An 18,973-nucleotide genomic window follows, 5' to 3' on the forward strand; every position below is an offset into this window, starting at 1 on the left:
AAAGGGTTCAGAAAAGATTTACAAGGATGTTGCCAGGGTTGGAGGATCTGAGCTACAGTGAGAGGCTGAACAGGGTGGGGCTGTTTTCCCTGGAGCATTGGAGGCTGAGGGGTGACCTTATAGAGGTTTACAAAATTATAAGGGGCATGGATAGGTTAAATAGACAAAGTCTTTTCCCTGGGGTGGGTGAGTCCAGAACTAGAGGGCATAGGTGTAGGGTGAGAGGGGAAAGATATAAAAGAGACCTAAGGGGCAACTTTTTTCACACAGAGGGTGGTACGTGTATGGAATGAGCTGCCAGAGACAGTGGTGGAGGCCAGTACAATTGCAACATTTAAGAGGCATTTTGATGGGTATACGAATAGGAAGGGTTTGAAGGGATATGGGCCAGGTGCTGGCAGGTGAGACTAGATTGGGTTGGGATATCTGGTCGGCATGGACGAGTTGGACCGAAGGGTCTGTTTCCATGCTCTACATCTCTATGACTCTAATAAAAGGACTCCATGAGTTGCTGGGCAAATCCCCTGACCCTGGTGCTGGGTGAGCATTGATGTGCTGAGGGCTGGGTAGCCACGTGATTACTGGGGTCAGGTGACGCCTGTGTTGGGGGGGCGTGGTCTGTCAAGGGTAGACGGAGGGTCTCGTGACCCATTGTGACGACTAAACCGCGGCACCCCGGGGGATGGAAGTCACCTTCCGCCACCGAGTGCGGCGCATGCCCAGACGTGGGCCCCACCTGACTCCCCTAGGAAAGAAGGATTTTGGGGTAGTCAGAGGGGGAAGGGGTGTAAGCGGGCGGGCCCGTCCCCCTCAGCGAGGTGGTGCAGGGTTTCTGAGGGGAAAAATGTTTGCCCGCGGCGATTGAGTGGCCGGACTCTTTTGTTTTGCTCCTGGGTGGGGGAGGGTGAGAGGGAGTGAGCATGCGCAGTGATGGGGAGTGGAGGGAGGTGGGGCTGTATCAGTCCGCGGGAGGAGGGGCGCCGTCACTCTGACGACCGGAGATTGAAGACGGGCGAAAACACTCCGAAACAGCCGAGCGCAGCGAACTCTCCTTCCGTTACTTTCCTCTCGTTAAAAAAATAAATACCTAACGTCCCCCGCCCCAAGGACGAGGAAGGTGAAAGCCCGCGGGGAGCTCCTGCGAGACAAGGCCCGAGGCGGAGCAGCGAGCGTCGAGTGAAGGCGAGAGAGGCCGAGAGGCGGTGGCGGCAGGGGCCGGGATGAAGTTCCAATACAAGGAGGAGCATCTGTTCGAGAAGCGGCGCTCTGAGGGCGAGAAGATCCGCAAGAAATACCCGGACCGGGTCCCGGTCAGTCCACCCGTTAACTAGTATAACTAGCTTAACCACTTCGCTGTCAGTGGGTGACCCGTGTAACCACCTTCACTAACACAGGAGCTGTTTATCTGGGAGGATGATCTATTCTGTCTAGAACTAGCTGTTAATTGGTTAACTAATTATAGCTACCTTTAACTAGCTGTTAACCGGTTAATTATCTTACAGCTGCGTCTAACTAGCTGTTAACTGGTTAATAGTCTTATAGCTACGTCTGATTGGCTGTTAACCGGTTAGTGATCTTACAGCCCCCGTCTGGGGGGCTGTTAACCGGTTAGTGATCTTACAGACCCCCGTCTGGACGCCTGTTAACCGGTTAGTGATCTTACAGCCCCCGTCTGGGGGCCTGTTAACCGGTTAGTGATCTTACAGCCCCCGTCTGGGGGCCTGTTAACCGGTTAGTGATCTTACAGGCCCCCGTCTGGGGGCCTGTTAACCGGTTAGTGATCTTACAGACCCCTGTCTGGGGGCCTGTTAACCGGTTAGTGATCTTACAGACCCCGTCTGGGGGCCTGTTAACCGGTTAGTGATCTTACAGCCCCCGTCTGGACGCCTGTTAACTGATTCTTTTATAGTTGCGTATAGGCAGCTTTTAAGCAATATAACTGGGACACAGTTAACTGGTAATTGATTATTAGTGTGATGTAACCAACTGGCAATGAATGCAAAATCTGCTGGAACTAGCATAACCAGTGTTTAGGGTGCAGTTACCAGAGGCGCTCATAGCTAATGAATGATCTGCTCTCTAGCCAGTGGCAAACCTGATGTTACATTGACAATCTTTGGGAGTACAACAATAACTCCAGTATATGCTGGTTAGGGTCCGGGTCACTGGAGAGTTGCTCTGCGTAAGCCAGTTATGAAGCCAAAACAAATTAACCAATGTAATTGTTACAATAATAACTGTGACATTGACCTACTAAGTCAGTTACAGAGCTGTGGATAACTTAAAATATTTTAATTTTTAAAATAGGACAGTGCTCTCACCCTCTAATTCTTAGTGGGAGCTGACAGTCAGTGCTTGAGCTTGTCATGCTGCTGATTGGCTTATGTCTCTGAAGCATTGAACAGAAGCGTTAACCGCCCCTTGGGAGGTGTAAAATTATCATGTGTCCCCTATTTGAAGAAGAGTGATGTCCTTGGTCCCTGACTGACTGAGGGAGAAATATCAATCTGTATTGTGTTATTTGCGATCTTGCTGTGTGCTAATTAGCTGCAACATGGCCTCATGCTTCAAACATAATTCCTTGGAGATGAAGTGCTTTGGGGTATCTGGCGATGATGAAAGACTGCAAGAATTCAGGTTCATTCTGATATCCCCTGCCCCCACCGTGTTCTGTGAGTGCTTCAAAATTGAGGCTGTTAACACAGGCTGCTTTGCACATCGCTAGCTCTCTGAGGTCAGGAGCACCGTATTGCAGCACAGACCCGTTTCTAAGGAGCAAATTGTCTTTTTGCCATACCGTCAGTGTATACAGTGAGTGATCCATACAGACTGCAGCAGACAGCCTCTCTCTTGGGGGTGTAATAGTGACAGATTGCAGCTTACTAGTGTTTGAAAAAATCTGTCATTCAGCAGTATCAGTCCCTCTAAACTGGATATTGAATTCCAAGTGTTGTCTATCAATCCCTATTTCATCACTTGGTTTGCCAAGCTTGTTTAATGCATTGATTGCTCAGTGTAAATCTAACAGAGGCTATGTTGTGCAATTCTTGCATGGGGTATTGCCCTGGGAACTGTCCTCTGATGTAGTCCTGATCTCCCCAGATGTCGCCATCTTCCTGTGCCGAGTGCAGTCAAACTGGCAGAGATACCCATGACATGAAAACAAGTGCACAGAAGGGCTAGGAATGTGCACTCAATCTCCGTGTTTTGTATGCGATTGGGTGTGATTATGGAGAATTCCAACCCTGGGTGGTCTGTCATAGAGCCACTCACCTATAGATAGTCATTTCAGCACACAGGCTATTCTCCCCCTATTTTAACAAATCTGTACTTGTTACCGTGAATTCTTGATGGTATGTTCAGTGGCTCATACTGTGAGACAGCATTGTTTTTGCCATGTCACTGTGGTTACACCTCAGACCTGGCTCTTGTTCTCACCTTTATCTCTCTACCCCACCGACCACTTTTCTTCCTTAAAAAGGATTTTACATTTTTGGAACCTTAACTTTGAAGGTGAAGAAATAACGATAGATGGAGCAGTCAAACCTCCTACTAAATCTGGCAATTTCAGGGCCGTCCCAGGCTGCTTAATGTTTCGGTGGGGGTGTGATATTAAGTGGAATGAAGAGTGTTGTGATTCAGTGGAAGCTCATCCTGGTGACTCTGAGTCAGCTTGGCTCTCGGGCCTGATGCTGCAGTGCAACATGTCAGAGGTGTTCAGCCAAGTACCTGTTTACCCTGTCTTGGTTGACAGCAACACGATACTCAACCTTCCCTGAAGAGCAGGTGAGTTTTCCCAGGATGCTGGTCAGTATCAATCATACAGAATTAGCTGGCTGTTAAATCAGCTGTTTGTGGGATCTTGTTGTGTGCAGTTTGCAGCGCTGCATAACAGTGATGTGCCCCTTCAGACATTTGGTTGTAGTTTACAGTTTGCTTTTTTTTAAATTAATGATGGATGTTCATTGCCAAGCTTGATCATGGGCAAAAAGTTTAGCAGGTTAGTTCCTGTGCAAATGGCTCCATCTCCCAACTTCAAGAATCTATTCACCTGGTTATAAATAAAGGCATTGTAGGTAAGGCCTTGTTTCAACCTGATTCCGTGGCTGTACATTGGTGTGAACAGTTCTTTGACAAATGAGTCTTGATCTGCCCATCTTGTCCCTTGTTCTAATTCTGCTGTTGGTCTTCACTGCTGAGTGAAATATTTATTTGAGGCAGCTACAGGGTAAAAAATCAGACTGGGGGAATATAACCAAATGCAGAAGTAATACTTCCTGAAGATTGCAGTTTTGTATGAAGGGAATCAGTTGGTTGGTTAAAATGTTTGTTCTAAAGTTTGGTAGGTCTCTTGGGGTCCGGCTTTACCTTGGGGAGGTTGACCTGCGGGGCCTTTGCTTTATCGCTTTCCTGTTTTTGCTTTTAGCTTCTGTATTTCCTGTAATTGAGAAGCCAGGCAGTGGTTTCGCTTTCTTTACATGGAGGCTTTTACAGGAATGCTGGGATGTCACTGTACTTTCTCCTTAACCTTTTGCTCAATGTGTGCCACGTGTAGTTGATGATGTAACTAGAGAGGAAGTCTGAGTGCTTGCCCCACGCTTCTGCAGTATTGCTGAGAGCACCAAGTCATTGTTGCAGAAAGTGGTCACTGTTGATGTGGGAACCGGGCACAGGTTGCCCTGTGCCTTCCAGAGGTGACAGTGACCAGATTGCTTGTCCTGAATTTCTTGACTGCCCAAATCAGAAGCTTGCTCCAAGGAAAGCTGTTGCTGAGGGAACCAGGCATTCCTAAACAGTACTACCTTGTGGATGTCAAAAATATCAGTCCTTCCAGTGGACAAGGCAAAGGGCAGGGTGACCCTGGAATTCAAACACAAAATGGTGGTATTTCCTTGGCTTGTAACTGGGGCCTATGGGCGAACTATCACATCAGAAAATTCCAGTAGCAGTCTGTACCTGCCAGTACTGCATCCTGTTGTGGTGTAACTCTGAGGATGCTGCCTTTCAGGCTTCACCCAGCAGAGACGCTCCATCTATGTACCTGGCTGGCTGTCAGGGTTCATGTTATCTTGGTATGTAAGGAAATGTAGCCTGATGAGCTCCTCTTTTACTGGGGCAGTGGGTACCATGCAGTTACTTTATTGCTCTTGGGGTTCACCCTCCCTTTTGGCACTTTTCTAGATCTGTGATAAGACTATTCATATTGCAGTCTTCGGTTGAGCGAGAAAAAGAGCTTGGCGGTTGAGGTTTTATCTAACGTGTATTTGGCCTGTGTAGGTGATCGTGGAGAAGGCACCAAAGGCCAGGATAGGGGACCTTGACAAGAAGAAGTACCTTGTGCCATCTGACCTGACAGGTAAGCCACCACTGTACCCGGCTCTCCACAGGAAAGACGTCCGGCCAGTGAATACCAGCAGCTGCAGGGACCACCGCTGCTGTGTTTTACACCTGGTACAAGTCAGTGAGTCTGCACCCACCTTTGTCTCCTTGACCACAAGGTCATCAAAATACGGAGCACAGAATATCCATCCCATCCTTAGCCCTATTTAACCAATTCACTATTTCCGTGGCTATGTTTGAACCCCTGCCACTTATCTGCAGGCCAACGTTGAGGATCTTTTCCTTAATTTTGAGCAACTTGAGTTTATTTTAGATTCAAGAAATATATATGAAATGTGAAAATCATTGGCCAGGATAGCGCACTCAAGTGAGTGGCTTGCTAGCAGGATGCTAAATATCTTTATTCAAGAGGCAGTTTTTAATTTTGGGTATCTTTTGTTTATTCTCACCTAACTTTATTGGGTAATGCAGTCAGGTAGTAATGTTACCTTCTGTGTTTGTGTTGATGTACAGTTTATTTGGACTTCCGATCACAATTAGAGGAACAATTTCCTCAAGTTTCAACACTGTTTAACCTTAAAACCACAACAGATTAATTAAGCATTAATTTCCTAGACCAGAGTTTTAAATTGGTTCAGCTTTGCAGGCATACATCAGTGGTTTAGTTTTCAAAATGAGAGATCCTTCTGCATACACACAGCCAGCTTCTACAGACTGGCAATGTTTTCATAGCACGTTCACAAAGCTGAAATAATTTAACTCCACAGTTACTATCTTTGCATCTCGGATTTAAATCCAAAACTATTGATACAGTAATCGTAAAGAACCTATACCGCAAACATTCCTTGTCCACCAGCTCCTGGCAACATGCAGCCTTAAGCTTTTGATATCTTATTTGCAAGTAGTTAGTTCCCTCCAATTCAAGCTTTCCTAACTTTCTCAAAACTCAGGACTGCAGATAATGGAAATCTGAAACAAACACAAATTGCTGGAGAAACTCTGCAAGTCTGTGGAGAGAAAGCAGATTCAACGTTTTGGGTCAGGTAACCCTGGTTAGCTAGAAGCAAATTACTACAGATGCTGGAATCTGTACTGAAAACAACAAATGCTGGAGATTACAGCAGGTCAGACAGCATCCATAGAGAGAGTAAGCTAATGTTTCTCGTCTAGATGACCTCAGCTGAAGAACAGACTCAAACCATTAACTTGCACTCTCTCTCTCTCCATGGGTGCTGTGACCAGCTGTGATCTCCAGCATTTGTTTTCAGATCTAAGTTAGCTGTTTCTTTGACTGGTTTTAAACTGTTTTCTCTCTCTCCTTTGCAGTTCTTCTCTCCTCTCTTGGCAGCCTCCCTCTCTAAGCCATAGCCTTCCCATCGAGTTGTCAAATCCCTTAGTTCTTTCCCTATCAGTTTCTCTAATCCTTTCCTTTCCGTTCAGCTCACATGAATGACTCTTCACTGATTGCTCTCCCTCCTAAGTTGTAGATTTTGGGGGTGGATTTATCAGCTACTTCGGTTTATTTTGAGTCTTGCTTGTTGGGCTATTTCAGGTCAGGCTTAGGGCATTAGAGATGAGGTTTTCTGCAGAGTGTTTCCTGGTCACCATTTACTAAGACTAGTTTTCAATTCCAGATTTTCTTCTCCTAAATTCAGGTGAATGAATTCAGTTAAAGTTTCATCAGCTTCAGGGTGAAATTTGAACCTGTGTCCCTGTTAGCCTGAAGGCTGTCTGGGTTTACTAGCCCAGTGACATTGTCCTTACAACCTTTTCTCCTGAAAGGCAAGCCAGGGGAATATTGAAGTCTCCATATGGAAAGTGGCAGCCAGCGATTCTCTCCTTTTTCTAGATGTTTCTACGCCCTGAGAGTTCAGGAACTGCGGGAGGTATCTTTTAAATGTCCAGCTGAATTGGTGTGAATGTTGCCATTTTGTTGGCTAAAGAAGGTTTAATCACCTTTCTCTGTTAAGAGGTTTACTGAACTTGTCATTGAGCTGTTTTTGTTTGTTTTTTTTTCAAGAATCCCCTACAGTGTGAAAATAGTCCATCAAGTACACACTGACCCTCCAAAGAGCATCCCGTCCAGATACATCCCTATCCCTGGAACCCTGCATTTCCCATGGCTAACCCACTTAGCCTGCACATCCCTGGATACGAAGGCGAATTTAGCATGACCAAACCACACTAATTCTGGACTGTGGGAGGAAACCATGCAGAGACAGGGAGAATGTGCAAACTCCACTCAGATAGTGACCTGAGGCAGGAATTGAACCTGGGTCCTTGGTGCTGAGAGGCAGCAATGCTAACCATTGAGCCACCATGCTGCCCTGAATAGTTTACCTTCTAAAGCACTTGTTTTTTGGTGAAGCCTGTGCTGTAGGAATACCTGCATCACTCCACCCATTACTGCACTGTAAACCTCTGTGTGGGTGTGCCAGTGCAATAGTCCCTCTTCGTTCTAAATGGCGCACTCTCGGACAGATTTGATAGCGTGTAGCATGTTTTGGTGAAAATGCCCATTTTTTTTTTTTTCCGGGCTCTGCAGTGTTTGCTGCTTGCTGATTTATGGATCAGGTTTTTTCTGGCACTATCCTTGTCGATTTGCTGGACTCATTCCAGGGTCTCTGCCTTGCCCATGAGTCATCATGTTTCTCTGTCTGGCAATACGTGTCAAATAATTCAATCACGTGTGCCTGTAGACACAGAAAGGTCAGCTAGATGCGAAAAGGAGATGCTGTTAAAGCTGGAATGGCAAATTGAAAAACGCAACAGCCTGTTAGGCAGTTCCTAATAAGCATCCAGGCAGTTAACCCTTTCCCCTCGCTCTGCAGCTGCGTTGGTTTCTGCATATTGCATGTTTTTGGCTGCGCAGTTGGGAGGGAGTTACTAAACAGATGCTTCCTCTGAAGAAGCGAGGACAGTGAGGGGGGGGCGGGACATTATTCTTGAATGTATATTCTTGACCTCCATCTCCAGATTTTGCCCCCACCCCCTGATTAAAATCTGTAATCACTGCTTTGGGATGCTGTTGGTACAATTCTATAAGCGTGCTCTTCACCTTGCACCCTCGGTAGATGTTGGGAATCTGCAAAGGTGGGCAGTCCCGTAAATAAAAGGGACTGCCCACCCTAGGTGTCGATGTCACCTTCAACCATAAAAGTTGGGAAATTCAATAACACAAAATTTAAAGGCTTATCTTAACACACAAAGTATTTGGAATAAGTTACATAAACTGACAGCACAGGTTGAGGTAAATTAATATGATCTCAGCCATCATGGAAACACGCTCACAAGGAGATCAAAACTGAGATATTTTGGGATATTTGACCTTTTGGAGGGATGGCAAAGTTAGTGGAGTAGAGCTGTTATTAAGAACTGAGAAGTTTGAGAAATGATCTAGGCTCTGTAGAGCCCATCTGGGTGGAAGTAGACAAACAATAACAGAAAGACGACATTGGTGGTGTCCAGACCCCCAAATGAAAACCACTCCTGTGGGAAAAGCTATAAATCGTCAAATAGGAGCATCCAAAAAGAACACAGCAATAATTACAGGTGACTTTAATCTTGTTGGTTGTGTTAATCAAATTGAAAAATGTGATCATGACAGCTAATAGTGCATTAGAGTGCTCTAGAGCAATGTGTCATGGGACCAACCAGGGAGCAGGTTACCATTCAATCTGGTAATGGGTGTGAGGCAGGTTTAAAATCTGATCGGAGTAAAAGATCCCCTTGGAAGTAGTGACCATATCCTGATTGAGTTTAATATTGTGTTTGTGTGAGAGAAAGTTGGGGAGGAAACTACTGTGCTTAGCTTAAAGGGAATTAAAATGGAATGAGAAATGGAGTAGGCTAAAGTGAACTGGGCAGCTAGACTAATGGGAATGACAGTAAGCAAGCAATGGTGGACATTTTAGAAGGTAATAGGAGTAGAATTGTACACCAGTGCAATCTATAACCTCATGGCCTGGCATATCCCACACTCAATCATTCCCATCAAGCCAGGGGATCAGCCCTGGTTCAATGGAGAGCATTGCTGGGAGCAGCAGCAGGCATACCTGAAAATGAGGTGGTAACCTGGTGAAGGACTATTTGCACACCAAACTGCATAAGCAGCAAGTGATAGAGCTAAGTGATTTCCCCCAACAAATAAGTCAGATCTAAGCTCTGCAGTCTGCCACATCCAGTGATGAATGATGGTGGACAATTAAACAAGTCACTGGAGGAGGCGGCTCTACAAATTTCCCCATCCTCCATGATGGAAGAGCCCAGCACATCAGTGCAAAAGGTAAGGCTGAAGCTTTCACAGCAATCCTCAGCCAGAAGTGCTGAGTGGATCCATCCTGGCCGCCTCTGGTGGTCCCCAGCATTGCAGAAACCAGAATTCAGCGATTTTGATTCACTCAACGTGATATCAAGAAACTGTTGGAGGCGTTGGATACTGCAAAGGCTATGGCCCAGACAACATTGCAGCATTAGAACATGATGATCTTCATGGGAGAGTCTTGGACTAAAGGGCATAATTTCAAAATAAAGGGGTGCCAATTAAAGACTGTGATGAGGAGGAACTTGGTCTTTCAGAAGGTTGAGAGGCTTTGGAACTTCTTGCTATGAAGAGCTGTGGGCTAAGATAGGTTAGACCATAAGACATAGGAGCATAAATAAGGCCATTCAGCCCGTCAAGCCTGCTCAGCCATTCAATCATAGCTGATAAGTTTCCCAACCCCCATCTCCCACACTTTCCCTGTAAGCCTTGATCCCTTTGATATTGAAGAACCTGTCTATCTCAGTCTGAAATAGACTCAATGATCTGGCCTCCACAGCCTTCTGTGGCAATGAATTCCAGAGATTCACCACTCTCTGGCTGAAGAAGTTTCTCCTTATCTTCATTCTAAAAGGTCTTCCCTTTACTCTTAAGGCTATGCCCTCGAGTTCTGGTCTTTTCTACCAGTGGAAACATCTTTCCAGCGTGTATTCGGTCCAGGCTGTTCAGTATTCTGTATGTTTTCAATTAGATAACAGTCCCCCATCCTTCTAAACTCCATCGAGTATAGACCCAGAGTCCTCAGATGTTTAAGCTTTTCATGCCTGGGACCATTCTTGGGAACCTCTGAACACGCTCCAGGACTAGTACATCCTTTCTGAGACATGGGGCCCAAAAACTGCACATAATACACTTCCCAGATCCCCTCAAATGCCATCTTTGCATTTCCTTTGGTAACTACCAACCAACTTGCAAGTTTACCTTGAGGGAATTCTGGACCAGAACTTTCCAATCTCTTTGCACTTCAGACTTCAGAATTTTCTCCCCATTTAGAATATAGTTCATGTCTCTACTTCCTACCAAAGTGCATGACCTCACACTTTCCCACGTTGTACTCCATCTGCCACTTCTTTGTCTACATTCCTAACCTGTCCAAATCCTCCTGCAGCCTCCCTGCCTCCTCAATGCTACCTGTCCCTCTACCTATCTTTGTATCATCTGCAAATTTAGCCAGAATGCTCTCAGTTCCATCATCTAGATTGTTATAATGTATAAAGTGAGAAGTTGTGCTCCCAGTACTGAGCCTTGTGGAACACCACTTCTCACCGGCTGCCACCCTCAGCAGGTTCTTGATCGCTCGGGAAATTAGAGTCCAGGAAATGGGCAGGAATGTGGATGTGAGGATTGTTAGATCAGCCATGGTTTTGCTGAATGGTAGAGCAGGCTTGAGAAACTGAACTGCCTGCTCCACTTCCTGTTCATTATGGTGTTGTCACTGATGAGAATACTCCTGATATTCAGTAACTCGAGCAGTGTGGCTGAAGACTGTAGCTGAAGTTGGCATCTTTTCAGAGACTGGTTTAATTGTAATGCAGTGTTTTTGTCTGGGTTTTATTTAATACTTTGTTTCTGGTTTTCGTGCAGTTGGACAGTTCTACTTTCTGATTCGAAAACGCATTCATCTGAGAGCTGAGGATGCCCTCTTCTTCTTTGTAAACAACGTCATTCCACCTACCAGTGCAACCATGGGGCAGCTGTACCAGGTCAGTGATGGGAGCTGTACCGGGGTAGGAATTGGAGCTGGCGTCCGTGGGGGAGCTGTGCTAGGTCAGTGATGGGAGCTGGTGTCTGTCGGCGAGCCGTGCTGGGTCAGTGATGGGAGCAGATGATTGTGGGGGGCATTGTGATGGGAGCTGGAGTCTATGCCAGTTGAACACTTCAGGTTTAATCTCATCTCAGTTAATAGCCTGACCTGGTTCCATCTGAGAACTGTGCCCCAATTAGGACCAGCATTGTACCCTTTGACCTCTCAAGCTTGCAACAGAGTTCAATGTGATTCCACTCTTCCCTCTCTCGGCAATACCTTTTTGAGTGCCTCAAATTGAGAATCTTTCTACTTTGGCCATAAAATTAATCCCACGGTCTCTTCTCTTTCTACTTTGGTCATGTCTCCTTATCTTTAAGTGGGGAACCCCAAATTACTGCCATGTGACTGTGTCTCTCTTCCCCTTGGCCCCCATCAAAAAGGTGGAAAACATTCACCTACTATCCATCCTGTCAAGTTTCCTCCTGATTCACTCTGTCACTAGCAGATTGCCTCTCATTTCTCCAAACTTCAGTGGATATTGGCCCAGGGCCCAGCCTGTCCAATCTTTCCTCATAAACACCGTTGTCTTCCCAGGAATCGGTTTTGAACCTTTTCTGAGCTGTTCCTAATGCAGTTATGTCTGTTCTTAAATAGTGACCATAACTACACGTGATTCTGGACGTGGTCTTGCCAGTGCTGTATACAACTGCAGCAAACTGCTTTGGCCTGAGTCACCCCCTTAAATCAAAGGAGGGAAATGAGTATTGAAGACCTTTTGCTGGCATTTTTTATTTTAAATATAAAAGTAGATCTTAGAACCAAATCTATTTGTCAAAAATCAGTCTTATTTGCAGCCAATTCCCACTGAATGTTTTGCTAAACCTAGCTTGAACTGAGCTTTAAAATTGAGGGTGGTTGTTGACTTTTGTAGTGTTTTATAGTGTACAGGATTGTTGTCAGATGTGACGGTCAGATTGCACCTAATATGGAATGCTGGCATATTTCTCGTACCTCAGTCAGAAGGTCATGGGTTTAATTGGTACTTCACAGTAGCATTGAGGGAGTGCTGCAGTCAGAGGGGTGAGCTCTGGGGTTGGATGTTAAACCTAAGCATTTCCGCCCCCCCTCAGTGCTTCTTGAACGAGAGCATGATGTTTCTCTCGAGTGCCTGGTCCAGTATTTATCCCCCCACTTGTGTAAATAAAAAGCTGCTTGTCAACTTGGTATTGCTGTGTGCAAATTGACCCACAGTTACAATGGTGACACCACTTCACCAGTCTTGGAGCTCTGGGGCCTTCATCTTCTGAAAGGGGACATAAGTTCTTTGTCTGGGTGGTTTGCAAGTCTGTCAGATCTGGGCGATTTTAGAACTTGCCAACCCATGTGAAGCCTTAGCATAGGTATAAAGAAAGGTGGGTATGGGCGGTGTTGGGGTTCTGTCTGTTGCCAGTCTGTTCAGCACCTCCCCATTTTTGTCTCAGGAACATCACGAAGAGGATTTCTTTTTGTACATCGCCTACAGTGACGAGAGTGTTTACGGAATCTAACATCTGCTTCGCTGCTGGTGGCTTCAGAGGCTTCGCTGTTCTCTGGCTCTGCAGTTCCTGGTGTGTTCTATAAATGCTGATCATTTTTGTGTTTTCTGTCATAACCTGCGATAAATGGAGATGGGATAAGGGGGTGGGGGTAGGAGGGGAAGGGGGAAGCAGGAGATGAAGTTGTCCTTTTAAAGGAGCTGTTCTGATGTGTCTGCTGATTTCTGAGCTCTTCCTGTTATGGTTCCTGCTCTCCTGCTTCTGGTTCTTTTGATTCCCTTTAATTTTGCCGGGGTGGGGGGGGGGGGGGGGTTAATTTTTGCCCTGTATTTTTTTTGTTCACCCTTAATGTCAACTCAGAAGCTGATTGGATGAGTCTTTCGCCAACTGTGCTGTCTTGCTGCCGAAGGGGACACCTCATGTACCGTGGAAGCTAATAATAAAACGCCAGTACACTACGTCTCTGTATTGTCTGTTATTTTCCTTCTGCTGAGTTGTTTATTTTATTCCTTCTCCCATGGGATGTGGTTTGTTGCTGCTCCTCTGTTGACCTCTTGAGCTGAGTTGAGAGTTTGGAGTCCCATATAGACTGCACCAGCTAAGAATGGTGCATTTTTAAGGAAACATTATTATGATATGGATGTTTTACTTTTGGTCTCCATTCTAAAATTGAATTTAAATCGCAGTAGTGACTGTGGTTGGTTTTGAGCCCAGATCCTCAGTATTAGCCGAAGCCTAAGCCTTGGATACCAAGTGATATTAGCGAGTTTTGCAAAGATTTGTAGCTCAGTTGAGGTTCTGGATGTAGGTTTGCTCGCTGCGCTGGAAGGTTCATTTTCAGATGTTTCGTCACCCTACTAGGTGACCTCATCAGTGAGCCTCCAGATGAAGCACTGGTGGTGAAGCCTGCTTTCTATTTGTGTAGCTCTCCTTGGGTTGGTGACATCATTTCCTGTAGTGATGTCATTTCCTGCTTTTTTTTCCTCGGGGTGGTAGATGGGATCCAAGTCAGTGTGTGTTGATAGTTCTGATTGGAATGCCATGTTTCAAGGAATTCTAGCACATCTCTGGCTTGTCCTAGGATGGATGTGTTGTCTCAGTCGCAGTGCTGTCCTTCCTCATCTGTGTGTAAGGATGCTAGTGAGAATGGGTCATGTCTTTGTGTGGCTAGTTGATGTTCATGTACCCTGGTGGCTAGTTTTTTGCCTGTTTGTCCAATATAGTGTTTGTTACTGTCCTTGCAAGGTGTTTTGTAAATTACATTAATTTTGCTTGTCTGTCTAAGGTCTTTCAAGTTCTTTAACTGCTGTTTTAGTGTGTTGGTGGGTTTGTGGGCTACCATGATGCCAAGGGGTCAGAGTAGTCTGGCAGTCATTTCTGAGATGTCTTTGATTTAAGGAGAGTGGCTAGGGTTTCTGGATGTGTTGTCTATTTTTGGGGTTTGTTGCTGAGATATCTGTGGACTGTGTTCATTGGGTATCTGTTCTTTCTGAATACACTATATAGGTGATTTTCCTGTGCTCTGTGTAGTTTCCTACTACTGGGAAAAAAAACTCATACGGACCAAATACTGAACTACAGAAGCAATCATCCCAACACCCACAAACGAAACTGCATTAGAACATTATTTCAACGAGCCGCCACACACTGCAGCACAGAGGAACTATGCAGAGCAGAGGAAAGTCACCTATACAGTGTATTCAAAAAGAACAGTCCACCGATTTTCTCAGCAACAAACCCAAACAAGCAGACAAAGCATATCCAGAAACCCTAGCCACTCTCCCCTACATCAAAGACATCTTGGAAATGACTGCTGTTTCTAATGCAGTTATGTTTGTCCTTAAATAGTGACCATTACCATACACGTGATTCTGGACATGGTCTTGCCAGTGCTGTGTACAACTGCAGCAAACTGCTTTGGCCTGAGTCACCCCCTTAATCAAAGGAGGGACATGAAGAATGTTGACATTTTGCTGGCATTTTTTATTTTAAATATAAAAGTAGATCTTCGAACCAAACCTATTTGTCAAACCTCAGTCTTATTTGCAGCTAATTCCCACGGAATGTTTTGCCAAAACTAGCTTGAACTGAGCTTTAAAATTGAGGGTGGTTGTTGACTTTTGTAGTTTCAGAAATGACTGCCAGACTACTCGGACCTCTTGGCATTATGGTAGCCCACAAACCCACCAATACACTAAAACAGCAGCTAATGAACTTGAAAGACTCTAGTTGTGCTTGTTGGCTGTATAATGTCAGTTACAAAATACCTTGCAAGAACTGTAACAAACACTACATTGGACAAGCAGACAGAAAACTAGCCACCAGGATACATGAACTAGCCACAGAATTACATGACCCTCTCTTACAAGTATCCTTACATACAGATAAGGAAGGGCACCACTTTGACTGGGACAATATACCTATCCTAGGACAAGCCAAACAAAGATGCACAAAAATTCCTAGAAGCGTAGCATTTCAGCCAGAACTGTCAACAAACACACTGACTTGGATCCTATTTACCACCCCCTGAGAAAAAGAACCAGGAATGACCTCACCGCCCCAAGGAAAGTTAACTACACAAGTAGAAATTGGGCCATGTCACCAGAGCTTCATCTGGAAGCTCACTGATGATGTTACCTAGTATGGTGGTGAAACGTCTGGAAACGAACCTTCCAGCTCAGCGAGCAAACCTATGCCCAGAACTGAGTGATATTACTCCTGTATCCACCATCTTGCTACATCTACCTTTAGATAGAGTCCCTACAGTGTGCAAGCAGGCCATGTGGCCCACTGAGTTTGCACCAACCCTCTGCAGGGCATTCCTCCCTGTACTACCCCCCCCATCCACATTTCCCATGGCTAATCCACCCAATCTGCATATCTCTGAAGACTACAGGACAATACAGCATAGCTAATCCACCCTAACTTGTGCATCTTTGGACTGTGGGAGGAAACCCACATGCACAGGGGGAGAATGTGCAAACTCCAAACAGACAGCTACCTGAGGGTGGAATTGAGCCCAGATCCTTGGAGCTGTGAGGCAGCAGTGCTAGCCACTGTTCCACGTCGAGCTTAACAGTATTGTAGCTGTACTGGAAAAGATCAGCTGGAGGCAGTTAACAAACTGAATGCTACAGGAAGCGCTTTAGATTTCATCTTTCCTGCAGGCGTGTTACACTCTGAGCTGTCTCACTACAATTGCAATATTCTTTCAGTGGACAAGGCTGAAGCAGTTGCCGCAATCTTCAAATGGAAATGCATTGTAGCCTATCCATCTTGCCTCCCCAGCATCACAGAAACCAGTCCTTTGCTAATGTGGTATGGTCCGTACGATATCAAGAAATGGCTGACTGCATTAGATACTGCTGGGGCAGTAGGGGCTAACTGCATTTCACCTCGTGGGTCTAATGTGATCAATAGGAAAACTGCGATCGTCATCAGTGCTATCCAGTGGAATTTCCTTGGCAATAACCTGCTCATTTAATTCAGATTGGGTCCTGCCAGTTTGATTTTAAATTTAATTCCAACATTGCCATGGTGGTGAAAGTGATAGTCCTTGGCTATTAAGGCAGCTTTTCACTAAGTCTGGCATCACTGAGTCCGAGCAAAACTGGAGTCAATGGGAACTGAAACAGGAGTGTGTGATCGGTCGTAGGAAAGTGCTTGTGGTTGTTGGAGGTCAGTCATCTCAATTCCAGAACATCAGGCAGGAGCGGTCCTTGGGGTGGGTAATTTCTAATCAACCTCTTCAGAGGTGTTATGACCTACCTGTGGGGCAGGTGGGACATGACCCAAGATCTCCTGGCCCAGAGCTAGGAGCGCTATCACTGTCGCAAAAGTCAAGTTCCTCAGCGTATTTAGCCTGTTCAGAGAGACCTGTGTCACATTTGTGGAGTAGGTGGGATCTGAACCCAAGCCTCCCAGGTATCACAAAAGCTTCCCTGCCATTTCAAGTTCCTCTGGGTAGGGCCTCAGGCCCACCTGTTTACAGTTGCTCTGTCACAGGGTCACAAGTGAGTAAATTGATTACCCATTAACCATTCATAGTTCAACAAGGCAAGCTGAGAGTAGTTAATCCCATTCCTAGTGGTGGAGCCTTCATTATTGAAGGGGTCCTTGACTGTATCAAACACTACCTCGACAGCATGAGCCTGAGGCGGATGAGAGGAAAATAAGTGTGGCACAAGTGTCAATGCCCATTTCCAACAGGAGTGTTCCTAACTGGTATCACCATTGCTAATTTCTTCCAACATCCACATCCCGTGGGGGATACCATTGGCCAGAAGCTGAACAAGCCAGGTCAATACAATGGCTGCAAGAGCAGGTCAGAAGCCAGAGACTCTGCAAAGCCTTCACTACTGTTCAGACCCAAGTGTAGGAATACTCTCGGCTTGCTCGGATCAGTGCAGCTCCAGCAACAATCCAGATGCTTGACACACCAGGAGAAAACCGTCCGCATGGTTGGCACCTCTGGTATCCAGTGCTGGTCTTGTGTGCTATCTGGAAGATGCTCTGTCACGCTGCATCAAAGTTTCTTCAAAGTACAAGGACAGTAGATGCCACCTGGATGTTCCTCTCCAAGCCCCATGCCATCTTGGCTTGGAAATGTATCATCTGCTGTGCCTCTGTTGTCACTGGGTCAAGATTTGGGAGCGCAATGTGTGTGCCTACACCAGATGGATTGTAGCAGTTGGAGAAGGCAGCTCACCACTACTTCCAGGGCTGCAAGGGAGATGGACAGAAGCCTAACCAGTGAGTCGTTTAACAATATACTTTTGGCTCTGCTTGAAGGGGCTTTATCGATTTTAGCTTGTGCGTACTAGAGCTGAAAGGCATTAGGCCAGCATAGGGAGTGGCCACTGTCTTGTGGATCATGATAGCTTTCAGGAGCTGTCTTATTGCTGTCCTGAGCATGTAGCCTGCAAGGGGTGTTACTGGGTCACTGAGAGGCATTGTAGATTCATTCACTGCAAGTGCATTTTGTCCCTTTAACATTTGACTGGATTATGGATGTCCAGTTTTGGGATCCCATTGGTGCTAGATGAGTTGATTGTTTCCAAGAACAGGCTGGCCAAAGTTCCAGAGGCCTTTTGACTGCATACATTGGTGCAGAAAGTGAAATTTAGCTTCCGACAGGAATTTCGCCCTGTGAGGGATAGAAATTGGGAGAAGGGGAGAACCTACACTACGAAATAAAGAGTAGAGAACACGGGTAAGAATTTACCACATGTGAAAGAAGTCCAAGAGGGCGGAAAGGAGGTGAAAGGCCTCAGGTGTTTTCACTGTAATGGAGTGGGACACAGAAAGTTACAATGCCAGTGGTTTCAGAAGAGCACTGGGAAATGGTGTGCTCATTTCCAGAAGGTGGGACATGTAAAGACACAGTGCTGGTCGTTAAAAAAGGCACTGTGGGAAAAGATGTGGGAAAAAAAGCTAAGCCAGTGGCATTAGTGAAGGTAGTAAAGGAGACCCCCAAGAGGAGCTGCAGGAGAATGCACAGCCTAGGCAGGGTATGGAGTTAGTGCCCAATCTCTACAAAGACTTCACCTTTGTGGGTAGTTTACTCAGGAAGAACAAGGGGAGAAGGGAAAGAAGTTACAATTTTGAGAGATATGGGAGTTAATCTGTAAAAGTAAGAGATGAATGTATTTGCACTCTTTTTTAGATATTTTTATTAGAAATTTAACATTTTTACAAGTTTACAAAAATAAACAAAACTCTCAAGTACAAACATTGATATACAATTAAATCTTAAATATATAATAACCAAAATTTAACAAAAGAAAAATACCGAGGAAAAAAAACAGAACTCAACTAACTACTAATCAAACCTACAACTAACCAGAGTGTATATTTAAGTCTCTTACATTATTCAAATAAGAGAAAGAAAGAAAAAAACAGCAGATAACATAGAAATTGGGTAGTGAGATACGTGCTCGGAATGTGTTAACATCAAATGTAACAAAACCCGTATTCGTGCGGGATTCCTCTCCCAAAGGGCCCCAGACCAGCCAGGTTCGTAATCTCAAT

The 18,973-nt window shown here is 45.4% G+C and overlaps 1 protein-coding gene across 1 annotated transcript; it reads left to right on the forward strand.

Annotated features, from left to right (window-relative positions):
* Window positions 1–950: 950 nt before the first annotated feature.
* gabarapa (GABA(A) receptor-associated protein a) lies at window positions 951–13,401 on the forward strand. Its single transcript, XM_043682068.1, has 4 exons — window positions 951–1,310; window positions 5,278–5,356; window positions 11,246–11,364; window positions 12,890–13,401. The coding sequence occupies exons 1-4, from the start codon at window positions 1,221–1,223 to the stop codon at window positions 12,953–12,955; spliced, it is 354 nt and encodes a 117-aa protein (XP_043538003.1). The 5' UTR covers window positions 951–1,220; the 3' UTR covers window positions 12,956–13,401.
* Window positions 13,402–18,973: the final 5,572 nt, after the last annotated feature.

This window comes from Chiloscyllium plagiosum, chromosome 43 (genome assembly GCF_004010195.1).
Source record: "Chiloscyllium plagiosum isolate BGI_BamShark_2017 chromosome 43, ASM401019v2, whole genome shotgun sequence".
Taxonomy (NCBI): domain Eukaryota; kingdom Metazoa; phylum Chordata; class Chondrichthyes; order Orectolobiformes; family Hemiscylliidae; genus Chiloscyllium; species Chiloscyllium plagiosum.